The 21,966-nt window shown below is 58.3% G+C and overlaps 1 protein-coding gene across 1 annotated transcript; it reads right to left on the bottom strand.

The window, feature by feature from the left end:
- Positions 1-958: 958 nt before the first annotated feature.
- On the bottom strand, positions 959-8,504 carry DUSP7 (dual specificity phosphatase 7). Its single transcript, XM_010365038.2, has 3 exons — positions 7,815-8,504; positions 5,899-6,333; positions 959-3,081 (listed from the first exon to the last, which is right to left on the bottom strand). The coding sequence occupies exons 1-3, from the start codon at positions 8,329-8,331 to the stop codon at positions 2,774-2,776; spliced, it is 1,260 nt and encodes a 419-aa protein (XP_010363340.2). The 5' UTR covers positions 8,332-8,504; the 3' UTR covers positions 959-2,773.
- Between the last annotated feature and the right edge of the window lie 13,462 nt (positions 8,505-21,966).

The following is a 21,966-nucleotide window of genomic DNA, read 5'->3' as shown; positions in this document are numbered from 1 at the left end:
CCACCTACCTTCCACCTGGGTCCAGCTCAGTGCTGATCACACAGTTTGCTGAAGGGATAGAGCCGGGGAATGTCAGAAGTGGGGAAACTAAGTCAGCTTCCAGGCCTCTTAAGTCCTTGACGGGGGCTCACCTGATCCAGCCAGAGGCAAGGGAGACCTAAGCCACTCTGGAGCCTCCATTTCCTGATCTGTAACTCGGGGTTTGTTGCCCACTGCGGGCCTCACTTCCCCAGACTGTGGCCCCCATCCTTCTCCAGACCTCCTCCCTGCTGTAGCCCAGGGCCTCGCTTAGACCCTACCCCCAGGGGAGCCTGGACGGAGGCCGATGCCCACCCTTCCCTGTACACGCCTGATTCCTCCCTATGAACCCAGGCCAACAATGTGCTCGTCATGCCACAAAGCTGAACAGCACTCAGGAACCAGGTGCAATTGGCCCTAAGGGACCTGTCCAAGGCCACCCAGCCCTTAAGAAGCAAAGAAGGGCTGACCTGCTCACTGCCCACTGATATCCCAGGACCTGCAGGGGCAGGGTTAAATGCACATTCCCCTCTCTCATCCACACAGCAGCAAGAGAAAAGGTTAGGGTTCTAGGGGCTGCAACCTGGGCAATGCCTAAGCAGATAGCCTTGGACAATGAAGGGCGAGTCAGGGCTCAGTTGTGTGAACTTGGTCCATACAACCTCTCCAAGCCTTGATTTCAGCAGAAGCCCACAGAGAAAGCCCTGATGCCTCTGCCTGCCAGTGCCTAAGGGCTGGGGAAATGCCACCTGCCCCAGCTTCATCCAGAAACTTTGGCTGCTCCCTCCCATCTGCGGGGCACCTTGATTAGTCTAAGCAAGTGCCCAGCAGACCCCAAGCAGAACCAGGCCAATGCATCACAGAGCAGGCACTAGGACGCCGGTCGACAAGACTCCTTCACCTCCTTCCCAGGCCCCAAGCCCTTATCAGACACGACTCATTTTAAAGAAAAAATAATATTTATTTGCAATATAAACAAAGTCCCGTTGTTGGCTCGGGATATATATATGTGTGTGTGTGTATATATATATGTAGGGTCACAAATCTTCCTTCATAAGATCATAAAGCAAAACTGGCCACCTTCTGGCATACCCTCATTTATACAAATCTGGTGCATCTTTCTGGGTTTTCTTTTTAAAAATAAAAGAGAGAAAAAGAGAACCATGTACAGCATGGAAGCTTGTCGTCAATTTCTCGACTGTGGCAAGATTTTAATCTGCTGCCTTAAGAATCCCTGAAAACCACCCATGTGAGGTAAGAAGCAGTGGGGCAGAGTTTTCTGTGGCCTCACTCACATGCTGAGTGCTGCTCCGTCAGGGACCCTGGCCCAACCCCTCTCCCTGCCCTAGGCCCTCATGCAGTCCTGACACCTGGTGAAACTGAGGCTGGAGAACGAACAAAACTGGAGGAAGATAACGGAATCCGTGGCTTTGTTCTGTGGAGGCAGGGGAAAGTGAACAGAGCCTCACCCCCCTTCTGCTGGTCCACCCTTGCCCCACTTGCCCCTGCCCTAGGGTTGAAATGGGTACAAGTCTCCTGGCAGTAGAAGGCATGGGCAAGATGAGGGCAGGGCAAGCTTCCAAGGGGACAAGGGGGCTGCGAACGGCAGCCAGACCAAAGCAACAGCTAGGGAGAGGGAAGAACCTGGAGGTAGGGCTGGGCCTCACCACCTAAGCTCTCCCCAGCCACTGGGCCTCCACTCCCAGTTGCAACAAGAGAGAGGAGAGGGCGAGGGAGAGAGAGAAACAGACAGATAGACAGAAGTAGTGGCTAAGTATATAAAAGGGCTCAGAGCCCAGGCCCTCCTAGGGGCTGAGCCCAGAGGGCTAATGCTACTGCCTGGCAGCCCCCTGCGGCCCACCTCCTGCAGGACAGCAGCAGGGACCCGGGTTCCTCACCTTCTGCCTCAGGGAGGTCTGCAGGGACCACCAGAGGGATGGATGAGAGGGCAGAAAATGCAAAGACCACCATCCAGCCCACCAATCACAAATTGCAGCAGTCATCACAGGCGAATGCAGGGCCAAGTCAGACTGGGCCAAGGGTGGGAGGCGGCACGACTGGGGGTCCCAATACCTGAAGAGCAGTAAGCCACCCCTTCAAGAAGGGCCCGCCGAGGAAATGGAGGCTTCACACATGTGCAAAACGCATTTGGTCAAGGTCAACATGGGGTCTGTCTTTTCCATTAAAAAACAAAAACAAACACAATACTTGCTTTTTGAAATTGAACGAAAAACAAAACTGATAACATTTCTCTCTCTCGCAGGATCAGGGAAGGGATGAAATACTGGGTTATACAATCTACTGTTGCATGTAGCCTGAAAATAACACTTTTTGTTTAAAAAAAAAGAAAAATCAAGAAGAGCTCAAACACTTTTTGTGCTCCAGGGAGCTTGGATTTACCTGCCAAAAGTAAAAAGTAAACTCAGGTCCGTGGATGTGTCTTTAAAAAACAGCCAAACTGGCTGGGCCATCAGCAGAAAGGAGCGTCCTGGACAGGATGAGGCCCTGGTGGATGCCCAAAGCCACGTGTCCCAGAGCCGAGGCCTCTCCAGCAAGCCCTGCAGAGGGAGACCTTGCCTGTGGGCCCCGCCCCCAAGGATGGTGAGGGGCACTCCGACACCGAGCAGCCTGGGTCTCTGGGCACAGGCAACATCTGGGGGTTCCTCAGGCCAGAGGCGGCAGGCTTGAGCTCTCCCACCTAGCCCTGTGGAGAGCCGAGCAGGGGCCTGGTGCCATGCCCCCCGTGCACCAGGCCTCACGTGGACTCCAGCGTATTGAGTGGGAACAGGTTGTGGTTGGTGGGCGTGGAAAAGTAGAGCTGCTCACTCGGCGCATGGTTGTCGCACGGGCTGCTTAGCCCCAGCGTCCGCTCAAAGTCCAGCAGCTGCCCCATGAAGTTGAAGTTGGGCGAGATGTTGGACTTTTTTCTCTTGACAAAGTCGTAGGCGTCGTTGAGTGACAGGTTCATCTTCTGCATCAGATAGGCCACAGTGACCGTCACTGAGCGGCTGATGCCTGCCAGGCAGTGCACCAGGACACCACACTTCTTGGAGCGGGCTTCATCTGAAACACATCGACATGGGTCAGGGAGGTGGTGCCTCCTTCAAGGAGCCTTCCCACATGGGTGGCCAAGTTGGGCTGGGGTACAGAGGGCAGCATGGCCGCTGGCTGGTCTTGCCCGACCCCTGAGGGACCTGGCCAAGCTCAGTGTGGGTAGGGCAGCAACTTGGAATAGAGGTCAACAGCACTGCTGTGGAGAGGGCTCTGCACACTTGAGCCCCAAGGCACTGGACACCCGTGTCTCAATTTCCTCATCTATAAAATGCGCCTATTTATGTACAGTGGTCTCATAAGGACCTGTGAAGGGTCAAGAAACATGAACTACTATAATGCCTGTGACCATGGCTAGTTCTACCACTGCCACGTGCATTGCGACTGCTGTCACAAGCATCACCTGCATCCTCTTGGGTCATCTGTACCATGGCCAGTAAGCCATTTTATCAACGAGGAAGCAGACACAGAGACAAACTGGCAAGCCCGAGGCCACACAGAGGCTCCGCCTAGCTCAGCACCCGCTGCTGCCAGGCCGTGACCTGGGACTGGGGGCTGGGCTGGTTCTCTTGGGGCTGCTCCCATGGGTTGTCCCCAAGAGTCTCCCAGGAAAGTGGCCTGAGGGAGGCTCCTCTGGAAGGAAGTAGGTGGCCTGGCCCTGCACTTCGCTCTGCCCTCTGCCCAGCTAGTCCCCAAGGCCTTAACTCCAGCTCCTAAGACACAGGGACTGCGATGCTGGCCATGCTATCACTTGTGATGGGGCTTCATAAGTGAGGCGTGCTTAAATGGGCCCCACCCCTGCCACTTGCTAGACCTTCTGCAGAGGCCCATGTGCCAGTGATATCTCCTACCACAGCCAACTGGATGTGGCCAACCTTCCTGTCCCCTTTCCCCTCCAACCCTCCCAGCTTCCCCCAGTGCCACCCTCAGACTCCTCTGCCTGACACATAGAAGCTCAATAAATACTGGCTGAGCTACTGAACAACTCAGTCCTGTAATCTCTCCTGGACCCTGGGGCAGCTGCCTCTCTGTGTGCCACAGCTGTGCCAGGGACATAGATTCACAAGAGGCAGCCATGGTGTCCTTGATGTCCCCACCACCCTGACTCTGAACCCTCCGGGAGCCAGGCACACAGCTAGCACTCAATCAATGACTTCCTACAAGATGACACATGGGTTCACCCACTGTTCTTCATTGCCTTTGTCCTGACAGAGCTTCCTCTCTCGTCCCCGCCCAACCAAGGGTACCAAGGATTAAGCATACAGTAGGTGCTTCCTCCAGACTCAGGGACTGACAGGGGGCCCCATGGCTAAGGCACTGGGGCAGGATCATCTGTCGAGGAGACAGACATTGTGGCTTCATGTGGAGCTATGTGGTCTGACCTCGAGATTGGGGGTAGGAGAAGTGTGTGCTGGGATGAGCCTCCAGTGGTGACACCAGGATGTGAGGAACGCCTGGCCCCCAAACCCACCTCCAGGTGATCCAAAGAGAGTCTGTTTCTGCTGGCTTTATTTTTGGCCTTTTCAGGGTGTAGCTGGTGACTGATCCTGTCCCCCTGACTCCTAAGGGATGCCTGGGCCTCAATTCCTTCACTTGTCAAATGAGGAAAAAGGTCCCCCTACCCAGATGGGGAGGAGCTTTCAGGAATGATAAAGGTACCCATTAGCCAGGCCCAGCCTAGCAAAGCCTGCTTTCCTGTCTCTATTCCCCTCCCTCGTTGGGGGAGTTCAAATGCTGAGGCAGCACCCATAGCCCTCTTGGCCCCCAGGGTGGGGGGCAGGGCTGAGAAGCTCCAGGCAGCCCCAGTTGCAGCCCCTCCCCCAGGCCTCAGCTTCCTTCCTTCCTCCCAGCCAGGCACCTACTTTTGGTTCCCAGTAAGCGGATGAGGCGGGGAAGCCTCCCACTTCCTGTTGTTAAAGCTAACCCAACCCAGCTGACACCAAAACGCCCTCCACTGGACACAGCCGCTATAGGGAAAGACAGCCCAGGCCACCCCCACACCTTACCACTGGAGGCTGGGCAGAAACAATGGGTCACCAGGCTCAGAGATAAGAGTGTTTACATTCATCCTGAGCCCCCGTGCCCCTTCCTTGCACCCTGGGCCAGGGGAGATGACCTGCGGTCTCACAGCCTCCAGCTGGCCAAAGAGTAAAGCCAGCAGGGGACCCGAGTCTGCTGAGGCTGGGGATACAGGGACTCAAAGGGCACTAAGCCAGATGGCAGGACACACTGCTCTGGGGAAGGCCTTTCTCCACTCCCCCACCTTCTCTTACACTTCTCCCCACACTCCAAGCGAGCCCTACAGGCTGCAGAGAGCATCTGGAGCCTGACCGAGCTAGCGGTCACCACATTTCAATAGCTGCCTGTTTGGGGTGTGCCTCTGGCTCCAGGGAGGGCTACCTTTCAGCCCTCTTAAGTACACATTAAAGCCCAAAGAGGCAATAGGACAACCCCATCCTGGAGAGACACGTGTGCTGAGGCGTGATGTGGAGCAAGTGAGACCCGTGGGAGGTCTGCGTGCTGTGATGTTTCAGCTCGCTAAGCCCGAAACAACATCTAAGCCAGGAAAACACAAGCTGGACGGCAGAGAGCCCATGAGGTGCTGCCAGCTAGGGGGAGCTCAGGGCTCAGGAGACTGCTCAGGCCCCAACAGGTAGAGGGGCCCAAGGGACTCGGTGACTCACAGTAGGCATGGGTACACCCAGGGGCACACGCTGGCACACACAGGTCTCAACAGGCCCAGAGGTACCCAGTCAGGTGGGGGCACCACCCAGAGTCCTGCATACACCTTGACACGCCCACCCCCCCTGCCCAGCACACAGAACCTACCAATGAAGCTGATGGCCTCAGGGAAGAACTGGGAGAGGTTCTGGCTCCAGTGGTCAGAGATGGGGATCTGCTTGTAGGTGAACTCGCCGCCGTGCTCGAAGGCATTGGGTAGGTTGGGTGTGACGTTGAGGATATACTTGATGCCATACTTGCCGAGCACGTCCAGGTTGGTGGAGTCCTTGGCGCAGCCGAGGTAGAGGTAGGGCAGGATCTGGACAGGGAAGGCTGGTTGGCTGGATGGCACAGGGCTGCCATCCGACTCGGTGGCACTGCTGGGCAGCTCTCGGTCCGACTCGCCGTCGGAGCAGTCAGAGCTGATGCGCAGGCCCCCCAGGCCCAGCACTGAGGTGGGTGGCGAGCTGCTCGGTGAGGAAGAGCTGTCCACGTTGGTCTCGCAGTGCTCAGAGTACTCTGTCTGAAACTTGTTGAAACCACCTGTGTCCGGAGTGAGACAGGGCCTGGGTGAGAGGCTAGTGAGAGCCCAGATGGGCTGCACAACCCAGATGGGCTGACCAGAGATGGCCAGGACTCTCCATGCCAAACACCACAACACCGATGACCAGCATGGGCCATGCCAAGCATCTTACATGTGTGCCCTTTCTTGTGTTCTCTCCATCTAAACCATGACCACTTCACAGATAAGGAAACTGAGGCCCCAGGAGGTGAAGTGACATGCCTGGACTCCAAACTGGTACCCATAACACTTCAGGGCCCCCAGCCATGCCACCAGCTTTAGGGCACTTGAGGACAGGCCCCAGCTAATTCCTCTTCTGCAGCTCCCACGCACACCTAGCCTCCATGGGTGTTCAGTAACAGCTAAGTGGTAAAGAAAAGCAGACAACCCCATTTAGCCAGCACCTCTGGGTTGGCAAACTCCTCTTACAGATAAGACCACAGGTGCCAGAGCCACATCTGGCTCAGTTAGAGGCAGAGAGGTCCTGGGCTTCCTGAATGGGAGTCTAGTGGTTGCCCAACCCCAAAACTACAGCTGGGGAGGGTAGTGGGAAGGTACTGGCTGGCCCCTTCCTCCAGCAGGGGCAAGTTTTTGAAGGGGGTCCTGGCTCCACTTCTCTAGAATCCTCCCTTAGAACACAAGCCTCCCCAGCCTTGGACCTGCAGCGGGGGAGGGCCACTGGGGCAATACAGGGACAGAAGAAATGGGGAGTCCCTTGCAGTGAGGCATGGGCCCTGCGCCCGAGGGTGCCGCAGGCCTCCCCTCCCCTCCCGCCCGCCCCGCTGCCAGCAAGAGGCCATTTTGGAATGTTAATTGGAAACACCGGCCTCAGCCACTCGCCCCCCCGGTGCTGCCTCTCCCTTCTGCAAGCTCTGCGGCATCAGGCTAGGGACCTGGGGGTCCCGAGAGACCCGGGCCAGGGCAACGGCCCCTGCCCATACCCTGCCCCAAGCGCCTCCTAGAGGCGGCAATTCTCCGGTGGAAGGAGCAATTCCCGGATCCAGGAGACCCCAACCCAAATGGTCTCCATGCGCTGGAGATGAGGATGGTGCTATCAAAGGTGCCTTCCTGATCCTGGGCTTCCAGAAACACGAATTCCAGGCTGGACTTGGGCACCCTGCCGCTTTTAGAGTTCTGGGAGGCGGCGCCTTCCACCTCTGAGAGGCTCCACTGGAGCCTAGGCACTACTGTCGCCCCATCAACAGGAAAAAAAGGAAACCCCAGGCAGGGGAAAGTTTGTTCCACCCACTCGAATCGTGCCGAGAAAGGCGGCGCAGAGGGAGCCCCGGGCCTCCCAAACCACACGGTGGGGACCCGGCTCCAGGAGGGCGGATGCAGGCCGGGGACGACGTGGCGCCCAGCGGGGCAGGCCGAGCGCGTGGAGAGGAAAGCGCCTCCAAGGGGGGCGTCAGGGAGTCGCGGGGGGCCCCGATCCCGTAAGGCGTCTTGGTGCTGCCCTCACCTTGGAGGTAGTAGGCCTGGCAGCCGTCGTCGCGCAGCTTCTGTAGGAGCAGGCCGAGCACGGAGGCGGGAGCGCCGGGCTCGGGCTGCCACTCGGCCGTGGCCTCGTCATAGAGCAGCACAGTGGCCGCCTTGCAGCGCGTGGCGAAGCGCTCCTTGTCGGCGTGGTTGGGGATGATGGAGCGGATGGGCAGGTTGCCCTTGCGCAGGCGGCGCAACATGAGGCCCGGGATGGCCAGGTTGATGGCCGTCTCGATGTGCGACGACTCGAAGAGCTCGTGCGGCCGGCAGTCCAGCAGCAGCAGGGACGCGCCGCCGCGCACCTCCAGCTCCTCCTGCAGCCACTCGGCGCTCTTGCAGGGCATGGCCCCTGCTCCCGTCGCCGCGCCCGCCCCGGTGCCTGCGCCGGACCCCGACCCCGCACCGGGCTCGGACCCCGCCCGGGTGCCCCCAGCCGCCGCCGCCCCCGAAGTCGACATGTGCGCCCGCGCTAGGGGGCCGCGGAGCTGGTTTTTCATGGGGAGCGCGGGCGGCCCGGGGCCGGGGCCGGGGCCGGGCAGCCCTGCCCTGGGACGTCGCCCCGGCCGCGCGGGCCCCAGCCGCGTCTCCGGGCGCCCGCCTCCCGCCGAGCTGCGCGCCCGCCGCCCCGGCCTCCCGGCCTCCGTCCCGCCCGCCCGGCCCTCCGCGCGCACCGCGGCCTGACAGCCCCAATTAAACAGCGGCTCCGGCGGCCGCGCGCCGAGGCGTTCTCCAGAAGGCGGGGCCGCGGGGGCCTGCGCCCGGGCTTAAAGGCGCAGCGCCTCCACCGCCCCTCCCCACGGGGTACGCGGGCGCGCTCGCGACCCGAGCCCCGGAGACCAGCGGCGGAGCCCTCCCCGACCGCCTCCGCACCGTCGCCCCCTGGACTAGCCCGGAGCTGACTGCGATCCGCCTAGGGGCCCCGGCCCAGACGCCCTCACGGGTTCACTCTGCGCGTGCTCCCAAGCTCTTCTGGACATTACGGGAAGAGCGGCCCTGGGGGCGTCCTATGCCTGGCACCCCCACCCCACATTCACAAGAGCATAGTTTTCCTGGGACCGGGCGTGGTGGGGGGGGGGGGGGGTCAAGCGGAGCAACCTCTCCTCCTCCCGCCTGTTATCCCATTCATTCTTTCTGTCATCGAGTTCATTCAACAAGTGGGAATTGAACGCCTACTACGTGCCAGGCACTGTGCTAGGCAGTCACCGTTTCGGGGGACCTCATCGTTTTCCTGACGGTCACAGGCTCTAGACCTGTGGGGGAGCGTCTCACGCCAGCAGGCCTGATGGGAAATCAGGACCTGGGCAACTGGCGGGGTAGGAAGACTCAGGGCCGTGCCACCTTCCGTGGGCAGGGGTGGAGAAATCCTGGAAAGGAATAGCTCTGGGAAGGGAACGCGAGCCCTTTAAGAAAGCTTTACAAGCGGGGTGGTGACAGGCGCCCAGTGAAGCGCCACGTGACTTTTTCCACGGGGCCGGTAGGAGGGGAATGCTCCTTTATAATCAGCCTGCCTCCCTCTCAATGGACCAATCAACTTCTGCGGTAGGCGGGCGCCTGCCATGCAGACGGCCAATCCTGGCCAAAAGAGGCGGTGGCGAAGGGAGGCGGGGCTCGCCGCGGTTTCCACCCAGCGCGGGGAAGTGGGCGGGGACTCCGCCAGCTCTGTGTGTCGATTTGCAGGCAGGCGGGGCAGCGGAGGTGAATGGACCCCGCAGGTAGCTCTAGAACAAAGCGGCTCGACTTGGGCGGCGCGCTTGCGCAGGACCTGCAGTACTTTCCCTACGGAGCCAGGGTGGGAGCTCGAGGCTGGGCCCTGCTGTCTGTCTGGTCCATTCTTTTGCCTGGCGGGGTGCCCCTTCTTGGGGCTTAAACCTCCCGACTCCTCCCGAGGCTGATCGGCTCTGAGACACCTTGCCCCCATCCCTGACTGTGGGGGAGCGGTGGTGCTTGAGGGAGGGCCTTTGGAACCCCGAGGATTTGAGCTTTCCGCTAACCTCTGACCAGAAGGCACGCAAAGGGGTGGCTCAGGAGCAGTCCCTGCCCGTCTTTCAACCGAGGGATTGTCTTTCTGAAGGGTTGCATCCTGGGCCACAGGGCTGTATCCCAAAGGAGCAGGGGTCTCTCCCACAATCACACTCTCAGAGTGTGAAAGGAGAAGCAACTCTCCGCCCAAGGTTGTCCTGGGGGTCCCAGGTCTGTGGAAAGAGCTTCCAGGGCCCAAGAGGGCAAGACCCAGATTCTGTCCTGCCACTTGCAGGTGTGTCGTGTGACCTGAGTATGGTTCTTCCCTCTGGGCCTCGGTTTTCCCATTGTAGGAGAGTGCTAGTGTGGACAGAGCCCAAGCCATCCATGAATGCATCCGACTGGGAGGACATGGTCTGCAGCCAGGCCTCTCGGCTGGCAGGCTGGATGCTACTTGTCAGGGATGGAGGCAGTACTCAAAAAAGAGGCCTGAGCAAACTCCCAGGGAAGGGTGAGCTGCTGAGCAGTGCACCATTCACTCAGCAAGCTTTGCTGAGGGCCTCCTGAGCACCAGCCTGCCTGGAGCTGGAGTGACAACAGTGGAGCCTCCGTCCTCCACTCAGGCCTGGCTGCCTCTCCCCTCTGCTCCACCACGGGGTTGGATGCCGGTCTGGGCACTACCCCAGGCCTACCACAGGATGAACAGAGACTCCTCTTTCTCTAGGGAAGAGACTGGTCTTAGTGTTCTCTCCCCAGACGGGTCCATGGTAGCTCAAGAACGTGTCAACTGCCCAGTAAGTCAGGGTGACATCCCTGAGGGGCAGGCCAGAGTCACATAAACAGGATGCTCATGTGGTCCTCAAGTGAGACTGGGCATATGTCGCACGGCACTGAGGCACACTTAGTTCTGAGTGCCTGGTGAGGAATGGGCCATTGCTCTCACTAGCAAGGGAACAGCTGAAATGGGAGCCTCCTCTGAGCCTCCCCAGATCCCACTACCCACGCAAGAGGAAGAACTACTCTAGAGAGAGGAAAGGGGCCCCGCCATCCCTCGCATTAGCCTGCAATGACTCCTGTCTCTCTCCCTTTAGACTTCTCTAGCAGGGCGTACACCCTGGAGGAGAGGTCTGTGAGAATGTGTGGAATTGGAAAAGCTCTCGCAGCAGGAGGAGAGGGCGTCCTCTAACAGGGAGGTAAAGAGAGACAGATTTGGATGAGTTCAGGAGAAGGGGGAGCATGTGGAGAGGGGGTGACAGTGGAAGCAAAGGGTTGGCAGGAAAATTAACCAGCCCCTGAGGTGCCAGCAGGACCCTGGGACCCCACTGGCAGGTTGGAGGAGGTTGGAGGAAAGGCCCTAAGTCTTGGTTCTCACTAGGGGGAAGAACCCTCAATCCCAGACTTACAAGGCCCAGAGCAGGGCAGGAACTCGCCTGTGGTCACATGGCAAGAGACCAGAGCTGTCCCTGTCCGGGGCCTTGCCTGGCAACTGTGGGCTTCCCTCAAGGGAGAGGGTCTTTCTTGGCAGGAACCAGGTGCCCTGGGTGATTCCAAGGCCTTGGAATCATTCTTCCTCTTTAGAAATGTGGTCTTTCTTGCCTTTAGGGTTCAGGCCTTCCCTCACCTGCAGCTCCCACAAGGGGTGTCCAGCTCACTAGGGTCTCCCTGAGGGGCTGGGTGGGGGAGTGGGAAAGAGGCTGCCGGAAAAGGTCTGTCCTTGGGGATGATCTGGTTTCCGGAGGTGGAGGGGAAGTGCAGGTGGGACATGCTTAAACTCTGAGGGCTGTCTGTCCTTCCCACACAGCCCCAGGCCTTGGCATAGGTATTTCCCCTGCCTGGACAGTTTTCACCCTCTGCCTGGACAGTTTTCACCCTCAGCCTTTGCCTGCCTTCGGATCCCAGCTCAGAGTCTCTGAGCACAGGGGCCTCCTCTGATCATCCAGGCCCAGATTAGCTTCCCTGCTGTGTGCTCCAAGGACCCCTGTCCCCTCCTCACCCCATCTTTGCTCTACACCCTATCATAGTCACTGTCCACCACCCACCACCACACTACACTTGTCACCCGGAACGCCCAGGGGCAAGTCTGCCCTCCCTCAAGCCTGCTCCTCCTCCTGCCATCCCTTCTCATCGCATTCAGCCAACTGCCAGGCATGAACCCACAAGGCACATCTGGAGCTGCCTTCCCTGTCTGCACACATCCAACCTCAGAACCACACAGAGAAGGGGCCTTCCTGGCAGCACAAGGCCATGGTGGCATGTTTCATGGCCCTTTGCTATTCCTCTGGGAGGAGCTGAAGGTCCCTAAGAGCAGATATGAGCTAGTGTGCACCCCTTTCCCTCCAACACACACATTCATGTGACTGGGTGATCAAGGAACAATGTCATCAGTTCAAGTGCCTGAGAAACAGATTTACCTTTTCCCACTAGTGCCCATGGATTTCTTGCAAACGGGCCACCACTCTTCTAATGGACAGGCTGAGGCAAGGGGAGGGTCAGCTCCTTGCCCTCCTGGCCCTAAGGAGGCTGGCACAAATCTAAGCTAAGGAGGTGGCTTTCTATTATGGGTCTGTCTCATATCCCACTGTAAGGGATGAGCAAGGGCTGAGCAGGGGCTGGGCACTCCAGTCTGTGGTGCCTGTTGCTGGAGAGTAAGCCAGCTTCTGCCCAGAGCAGCTCCACTAGGCTGGAGAGGTGCTCTGATGGAGGCCTGCTGAGACCTAGACTTGCTCTGCTTGACCTTGAACTTTGGGACAGCTTCATTCCCAACCCTTGGTGGGGTGCCTGCCTGGGCCAGTGTTCAGCAGCATCTAAGCCAGGCCAGGAGAGGACTGTGAAGGGATACCCTGTACAGAACTCCTGGCTGCACACATACACATATACATGTAAGGATACACACAACACAGGCACCAACACACATAGTCCTATCCATATAACCACATATGCTCATGGGCACATAAGTGTATGTACAGAAATACACAGATACAGACCTATACGTGTGTGCAGAAATACATAATACACGTGCACACACACTCTGTTGTATGTGGACACACACATATCCAGACCCACGTCTGGGCGCTCGCCACTCCTACTGGGGGGATGCCCACAGACATGTCCTCCAGGGGGTGGTTACCAGGCTGGCGGGATCCACACTCCTCTTCCCCTGCCCTCTAGTCACCTAGGCTCACATTGTCCTATTGGCTGTGGCTGGTATCTCCGTAGCAACAGGTTCTGGATGGAACCAGAGTCCACCCCTGCCTTTCCAGCGGGGGCCTGTGAGGCCCTAGGTAATGGCAGTGTAGTGTGGGAAAGCTGGGACAGCTCTGGGGTGGGGGAGCCATGTGCCTATTTATCTGCGCCCTCTCCTGCCCAGGTGTGCAGGGCAGACCTGGTGAGAGTGCAGGGCCTGGGGGAGCAAGTAGCCCTGGCAGAAAAGTGGGTCATGCCCAGGATGATTAGATCACAAGACATGGCAGGACGGAAGCAAGGGCCTGGGAGATCTGTGGGGAATTCCCAAGGCTGCTTGGAGAAGGCAAAGGGAAGAGGGAGGAGAGAGCCCGGCCAAGAGGGAAGCCTCCCTGTTCATTCTCAGACATGTTCTCTGCACCTGCCCCATACTAGGGAGTGTGCAGAACAGTGAAGGGGGGACTCAGATGACACAGACCAACATAATTCCTCTCTCTCAGAGCTCGCCACCCAGCAGTGACAGAGCAAGCCCTTGGCCAGCCTCTCCACATGGAGTCCCTGGGGTCACTCACTTGAGGGTGGGCTTTTCCAACCACAGCCCAAGGGGCCGGCCCAAGGATGGAAAACAGAGGACACACACCTACCGCTCTTCCATGCTTTGTCCCTGGCAGACATTACTAGTCAACCACAGCACATTTTCTTGCTGAGCCATGCCCTGGTCTCAAAACCCTTCCAAGCAGGCATGACCAGCTGATTGTCACAGGCGAGAAAGCTGAAACCTATTTGCTTAGGTTCTAGTTCATAGCCAGACCAGCTATGCCCCCCCGTCCCCACCACCAGCTTGGCTCACCCTGACTTCCTCCTGCTTGCTCCCTACACTGTGCGCCAGATACAGTGCCCCATGTGTCTTCATTCCATGCCCCAACCCTCTGAAATCATCTCCAGCTTCTGAGGGGCCACAGCCTCAGGAGGCCTTCCCTGCCTAACTGCAATAGTCTGCACCTTCTCCTAATCCTTTCCTGTGGGGCCCAGCATTTTACTTCATTTTGTTTTATTTTTAGTATTAGTTTTTTTGAGACAGCATCTTGCTCTGTCACCTAGGCTGGAGTTGCAGTGGCTTTGCCACAGCTCACAGCAGTGTCGAGCTCCTGGGCTCAAGCGATCCTCCTGCTTCAGTCTCCCAGAATGCTGTGATTACAGGTGTGAGCCACCACACCAGGCCAAGTCCAGCATTTTCTACCCTCTACCCACTTAAGGGCACCTCAGCCTGCAGGGTCTAGGGTGGGGCTTCACCCCTGTGGCTTCTTCTCCCTTTCATCATCGAAGTCCCATCTCCCATGAGGTCACCAAGGTCCTGGGTCCCACCCTGCCCTCCGTTGCAAGCTCTCCCAGGCATGGGGCCCCCTTCAGAGCAATGGGCATCTGCTGGGCTGGTCAGCCTAGGCAAGTGAGCATTTAAAACTCTGCTTGGGCTGGGCGCGGTGGCTCAAGCCTGTAATCCCAGCACTTTGGGAGGCCGAGACGGGCAGATCACGAGGTCAGGAGATCGAGACCATCCTGGCTAACACGGTGAAACCCCGTCTCTACTAAAAAATACAAAAAGCTAGCCAGGCGAGGTGGCGGGCGCCTGTAGTCCCAGCTACTCGGGAGGCTGAGGCAGGAGAATGGCGTAAACCCGGGAGGCGGAGCTTGCAGTGAGCTGAGATCCGGCCACTGCACTCCAGCCCGGGCGACAGAGCAAGACTCCGTCTCAAAACAGAACAAAACAAAACAAAACAAAACAAAACAAAAAAACTCTGCTTGGAGCCAAGTAGGGACTGATGTCAAGAGGGCCTGGTTTCTGTTCCCGCCAAAAGGCCACACCCTGCTTTGTCCCCACTCCATTGCAGCCTCTTGCTTTCACATCTTCAGCCCTGTATTCACTCCGGATTCCCCAGTGGGGTGAGCAGAGCAGGACTTGTCTGGCCGTTCTACAGATAGGAAAGCTGAGGCCCAGGAAGGGAAGTATCTTGCCCAAGGGTCTGGCTCCAGCCCCAGTCAGTTACTCACTCACCCACCAGGCCTGGGGTGAGTCATGGTGGCCCAGGTGATGGGAAGGAAACACATAAACACGGGCAGGTGGGAAGGACGGTCTGCAGGGAGGGTGGATGCCTGCCTCGGGCTCCCAGTGATGAGTTCCCACACAGGCTGTCTTGGGCTTAATGGGCTTACACACTCCCGACTGTCTCAAAACATCTTCCCTTCTGGCCTCGAATCCAGGCTTTGCATCATCCTAGGAGCACTGCCAATCCATTTGACAAATGGAGAAACTGAGGCCCATGGCCATAAATCAAGCAGTGACGGGGGGCTGGGCTCCAGACTAAAAACCCAGAGCCCCTTTCCCCAGCCCAGGGGTTCCCAGCTGGCTCTGACTGTGGCTCCAGTCTCCTCCAGGCTCAAGTACAGTCCACAGGGAGCCCCTACTCTGCCAGCTCTTTTCCATCTCTGGGGAGACCCAGTGCTAGCAGGGTGGGAGACAGACTGGGAGGACAGGCAGCTGTGCGCACCCGTAAAGGGAAGGGCTCTGTCTTCCACAGAGCATTCGTGCTACCAAACGCCTTTTCTGCCTCCATGACAGATATGGATAATCCATCCCAGGACTCAATTTCAGAAGCCATCTGGTCACCACTACACAGCGCAGGTTCTTCCGCTTCTCCCCTAGACCACATCCCGCGCCTCCTCCCCAGGCCTCTGCCTCCATCCCAACAGTCATTCCCCATACAGCAGCCAGAGGGATCTTTTGAGAAGGTGGAGGCAGCCTCCTCCTCCACAGCCTCCCACTGTCCCCAGTATAGAGTCCACACTCTGCATAGAGTCTACACTCTACTCTGTAACCCCCTCCCCTCCCTCTTCTCCTCATCCTGGATTCTCCAGCCACTTTCAATCTCTCACCCGCACTTCCCCAGCCCGGGCTTCCTCTGCGGGGCCTCTGCCCTCATTGGTCCCCCTGCTGAAACCCTCCTCTCCCAGCTCTTGCCTTTGACTACCTTCTTATTCTGTCCCCCAAATCCGCTCATCCTCTAAGGGCCACAGTGGGCACCTGGGAAGTGGCAGAGCCAGGATTGGAACCCTGGCCTACTTCTAGACTCTTCTGTGTTGTCAGCCATGAGCATATGGTCCTGTGATTTAAACATGTTTGGGGCCAGGTGCAGTGGCTCACACCTGTAATCTCAGCACTTGGGGAGACTGAGGTGGGTGGATCACTTGAGCTCAGGAGTTCGAGACCAGCCTGGGCAACATGGCGAAACCCCATCTCTCCAAAAAAAAAAAAAAAAAAAAGCTGGGTGTGGTGGTGCATGCCTGTAGTCCCAGCTCCTTAGGACACTGGGTGGAAGGATCTGTTGAGCCTGAGGGGCAAAGTCTGGAGTGAGCCATGATCATGCCACCGCACTCCAGCCTGGGTGACAAAGTGAGAAGCTGTCTCAAAAGAACAAAGCAAACAAAACCCACAAACAAACCAAAACATCTTTGGCCCTCCCTTGCCACACTCGATTCCAGAAGCCTCTCACTTCCATTCCCTCCTTGGGCCTCGGCCTGTTCTGTATGACCTGCCCAGAGTCACTCAGTGAGAGTCTGTGGAGCCAGAGGGCTCCCTGCCATGAAGGGATGGACCTGCTGGCACCTTGCCTGGCAGGCCTCATCCTGGCCTTGGACCATAGCCCTCAATTTCCCCCACCCAGCTGCAGCTCCTCCGTCCTCCATAGAATGAGCCCAAACTCCCATCTCTTCATAGACCTGAGGGTCCCTGGGGTCTTAAGCCTGAGTTTTAGTACTACACCTCCCCACTACCCCCCTTTAAGCCTTCAGGGGGCACTGGGCTGGGTCAGAGGCTCTGACTCACCTGGGCACCCCATCTGCTGACACTGAGGTCATCCCTAGAGAGCCGGGAGAAGCCACTCAACAGCCTGGGGAAATCAGGTGTGCTGTATCTGATGTCCACGGGCCTCAGAGGCAGCCAGAGGAGAAGGGGAAAGGACTCAGATAAGCACAGGTGGACTGCGTTCCCTGCTCCAAAGACACGGGTGAGGGCTGCATCCTCGCCTCTTGCATCCCCTTCCCCACAATCCTCAGCATCTCTGCCCTGGGATGATCTCTCACCCTGCCTTACACTCCAGGACTTGTGGGCCGCACCCCATGAGCCCACCTGGGAGCCTGAGGGATGGGAGCCAGGGCTTTGCAGGAGCAGGAATCCTTAGCTGCATGCTCACCTTGCCACCACGGCACCCTTGGCCCCCTGCTCAAAGTTTCTGATCCTTCGAAGGCCACCTCTGCCAGGAAGGGCCTGGAGCCCAGGTGGTTTGAGCAGGGGGTGGGGAGGGGGAGAGGACATCTCGGGCAGGCATTTGCTCAGCCAGAGCAATGGCAAGAAGTAGTGATGGGGCTGGGGGTTGCCCTGGTTCTGTTTTTGCCAAACCAGCCTATGGTTTTTTGATTGAGAGAGTTGGCAGTGGGAGGTTCCTGACAGTGAAGACTGTCCAACCTTTGAGGCGGGGAGGGCAACAGAGGCCAGGAATTCTCATGGCACCTGGTGGGCGGATGTGCCAGGGGGCTGGGTTGGGCCTGCCTCAGGTGGGCAGGTCTCTCTGTAGCTGCTAGGCTTAATTGCCTCATTAGCATCTGCCTGCTGCCTGGGCCTGCCTGGTCCCCTCCCTGCCTGCCCACACGGCCCCGTTTTTCAGAAATCCTTCCTATGAGGCATTGATGGTGACAGTGAGGGTGACCATGACGAAGCTGGGAAATGGCTTGGGAGCTAGCCGGCCTGGCCCAGGTGCAGGGTTGTTGGCTTGAGGCCTCATAGCCCAGCACCATTCCACGTGGTTCAGCTAGCCAGCTGCCTGCTAGGACCTGGATGCGGGCTGTTCCCAGGTAGGCAGCAGCAGGAAATAGTCTAGGGACTTCCCTTCCTGCCCCCGCCCCACCCAGCCTGACTCTGGCCACAGGGGCACATGCCCCAAGACGTGGACAACTCCCTTCCTGAAAAGATGAGGCCCTCGAGGAGGGAGGAGGGGTTCAACGGCTCTCAGGGCTTCTAGTGGGCCCTCCAAGGTGGGGACAGGATGGAAGAGGGCCTACTCTGCCTGGGCCCCTGCCCACCTCCCTGCCCCTCCCTGTGGCTTATGTAGTCACCCAGCAGAGGACAGCACTGCCCTGACATCCATCTCCAACAGGACAACCCTCTAGCCTGAGCCCTAGGGGCAGCTGAGAGCCCAGGGCTGGTGGGCTGAAGAGTGTTCAGAAGCATTTGGCTGGAGCTGGAGCCCTTCCCAGAGACCCTGAAGCATCAGCCAGCCCACAGCACCAAGGCCCCGCCCAATAACTCAGGCTGTGGGGTAGCTGGATTCCCTAGGCCATGGGTACTGCCCAGACTTGGAGCTCCCAGGAACAACAAAAAGGGCATAGCAGCTGGAGCCCGTGGTGCTGGGGAAACAGTTCTGCTGCCTGCTATATACTTGGGGGGGGCCTCTGCAGTGCCCCAGCCCCTGGGGCTTAATCTCTCCATCTATAAAGTAGGGCAGTACTCTCTGCCTCCCCTGATTCCCAGGAAGTATGGGGCAGCCAGGAAGGTTCCACACTGGGCCCATCAGAGGGAAAGGAAAGGCCTCTTTGTCCTAAGTGGCTGGGTATGGACCCTCAACTACCCCTATGCAGCAGGAGTGGCCTTGGTATGACCCACCTGTGCCAAAGAAGGTCAAGTGCTGACCACCTGGCAGGCCCTTTGCCAGACATAGCAGGACAGCCTTATGTGGCCCTCAGGTGACCAAGGTGTGAGTGTGCCATGTGTGCTGGGATAGGGCAGGGGTAAGACTGGGTTGGGGTGGAGATAGGGGAGCCTGACCAAGACACTTGGCTCTAATCTTGACCACAACTGGCCTCCCTTCTCTAAGCCTCAGTTTCTTCCTCTATAAGGAGTCCCCAAATCCTGGACTATAGAGTACCACCTGAGCTCCACCTCCTATCAGGTCAGCGTTGGCATTAGATTCTCATAGCAGCACGAACCCTATTGTGGACAGCGCATGACAGGGATCTAGGTTGCATGCGCCATTTGAGAATCTAATGCCTATGATCTGAGGTGGAACAGTTTCATCTCGAAACCATGCCTGCAACCCAAGTCCATGGAAAAATTGTCTTCCACGAAACTGGTCCCCGGTGCCAAAAAGGTTGAGGACCGCTGTCTATAAAATGGGGCTTTAGTCTACCATGCAAGAGTGTTGTGAGACAGGAGATGAGCTATGTGAAGGGTCTGGTCCTGCCTTCTGCTCAACCTCTTTGTGCCCAGAAAGTAGAGCGGGGACCCAGGGATAAGCAAGGACTCCATGTGGGAAGCCCCCTGGAGCAGAGGGATGAGAGGGGGCCTGTGAGCAGCTGTGCCAGGGAGTGTGGGCAGAGGGGGCTCTGAGCAGAGAGGCTGGCCCCATAGGGAAATGGAAACAAAGGAGCTCGTCTGAGCCTACAGCCAGGGGCTGCCCATCCCAAGGTTGATGTCACAGTGGGAGGGTAGTGTGGATACTCCCAACATCCTGGGCCTGCCTGTGCAGGTCCCATCTCCTGGGGAAGGCCCTGCCTGCTGGCCTCTGCACCCACGCCGGCCCACTCACCTGCCTGTTCTCCCATGGGGAAGAAACATCAGCGTAGGGAGGAACTGTGGGTCACCAGGACCCAGCTGGCTCAAGTGAGGTCCCACCAGCCCCTGCTGGCTCCCGCTCACCTGTCCTTTGTTGTCACCCCCATCAATTCCTACCCTTCGCTCAGACCCAGCAGGTAACAGTTCCTGATGGGACCCTCAGGGAGCTTTTCCTGTTGTGGGGTTTTGACCCATCCTTACTGCCTCCTCACTGTTCTTCCTGTACCTTTTTCTAAAGCGGGCTCCATAGAATCACAGGCCTGCCAGGTACACCGCAATAAAAAGGGCCATGTGGTCAAATGTCTGGAAACACTGTGAACTCTATGGCCCAGCTGCAGTGCATGGGAGTGTATTAAAGGCTCTGACAATCCTTCAGGGAAGTAGCTGTCTTGACTTCGTTCGTCCTGGCATTTCCCAAATCCTGGTGACCATAGCACCAGTTCGTTTTGCATAACCTCCACTAACAGTCCATGGAACCGGGCCTTCACTGTGTCCTCTAGGGAGGATGTGGACCTGTGTTGCTTGGTGGCTGTTCCACGTACCACATTCTCTTCCCTGGACTTCCCTTCCCATTTTTCAGTTGGGAAGCTGAAGGCCATCGAGTTCATCACTCAGAACTCCATACCCTTGGGCCTGCTCAGGTGGCCCTGGGGTCTGCTTTTCACACGCAGGTCCAGCTGCCCCGGTGGGATCAGAAGCCACCCTGGCCCAGCTGCTGGGGCTAAGATGCCTCACCAGGCACTGGGATGCGGCTGGAGAGGTGAGGAGTGAGATGAGCCGGCCGCCAAGCCATGCTTCCTCCACCGGCACCAGCTGGCTCCTTGTCCTCTCCAGCCTGTGACTGCACAGGGCCAGACAGGGGCCAGACTCGGGGAAGCCGCTGTGGCTCAGCATGGGGGCTGCGGACAGGGCCCCCTCCCCAAGCCCGGGCCAGAGTTGGGTTACGAGCCATGAGGGTCTCCTAATGAGTTCCACATGCTAGTGGATGCCTCAGAGAGGAAATAGGAAGGGGCTGGGGAGGGGAGAGGGGGCCTGAGAGGGGATTGGAAACATGTGTTTGTGGAGGAGGAAGAAAGGGAGGAGGAAGGGAGAGGGAGGAGGGGAGCAGGAGGTGGAAGGAGAAGACTTTATCTCCGGGCGGGCATTCTGGTGCTCATCCCCAGCGAGGTTGGCTGCCAGGCAAACAGGCCCCTTCAGGAGGCCCCCAGGCCAGTGGTCTGTGGCGGGAGTGGTGGGAGAGGCCCCTTAGAGGCCCACTCCTCTCCTTCAGACAGAAAAAGCCCAAATCCCTGGCTGTGCTTGGCTGGGGTTCTGAGCCACTAGCGGGGGCAGGATAGAACCAGGTGGGTGGGAGGGTCTGTGGGGGCATGAGAAAGCCACCCCACATCTCATCGGCCAGCCAACAGTGAGATGCACATTTGAACCCAGCCCAGCCACCTGCACCCTACCCAAGAGGCCCTGGTGCCTCAAGGCCACTGATCCCTCCAGCCCTGACACCACCTCTGCCTCTCTCAGCCAGCAACTGGCGGAGAGGCAACCCCGCTCTCGCTCCCTGTCCTGTGGGGCTGGGCGAGGCACCTGGCTGGGCCTGGTGGTTGGAAACTTCAATAGGAAAAGGCTGTACAGGAGTCACGCGGGCACGTGGGGTGGGGTGTCCAGTGAGCAAGACCCATGGCAGTTACTGAGCAAAGTCTAAGGACCTTACAGGGCACAACGGCTCCCACTCCCAGGAGCACTGGTTGAGCCCCAGGTTGGCCCAGCCGAGCAGCTGAGGCTGAGCCTGGAGTGGGCCTTGTAGCCAGCTGGTAATCAGCCCCCATTCCCACCCATCTCCCTGGGCCACCGATCGCAGCCCAGCAGGGACAATGCCAGCTCCTAGCGCTTTGTGTGAATTGTCTCAGCAAGTCTTCCCAGCAGTCTCATGGAGTCACTTGCTCTTACCCCATGTTATGGATGAGGAGGCTGAGGCACAGAGAGGTGAAGTCCAGAGTATTCCCAGCAGCAGGAACAGCAGGTGCAAAGGCCCTGGGGCTGGAATGTGCCTGGTGTGTCCAAGGAAGAGTGAGGAGGCAGCTGTGGTTGGAGGAGAATGAGGGGAGGGGGGCAAGAGACAGGGGGTATGGGTGGGCAAAACTGAGCGGCCTCAGCTGTGGGGAGCACTCCTGTGGCCTGTACTTGGAGGAGGCTGGGAACTGCTCGGGAGGTTGGGCAGTGATGGCATGAGCTCTCTTACAAGTGTTCTTACTTTCTACTCTTGCATCTCAGCAGACTTTGGCTACTGTGTTGAGAACAGATGGGGTGGGCTGGGGGCAGAAGTGGGAGACAAGGTAGG

This window comes from Rhinopithecus roxellana, chromosome 1 (genome assembly GCF_007565055.1).
Source record: "Rhinopithecus roxellana isolate Shanxi Qingling chromosome 1, ASM756505v1, whole genome shotgun sequence".
Lineage (NCBI taxonomy): Eukaryota > Metazoa > Chordata > Mammalia > Primates > Cercopithecidae > Rhinopithecus > Rhinopithecus roxellana.
The sequence above is the reverse complement of the archived record's forward strand: the minus strand, read 5'-3'. Positions and strand labels throughout refer to the sequence as shown.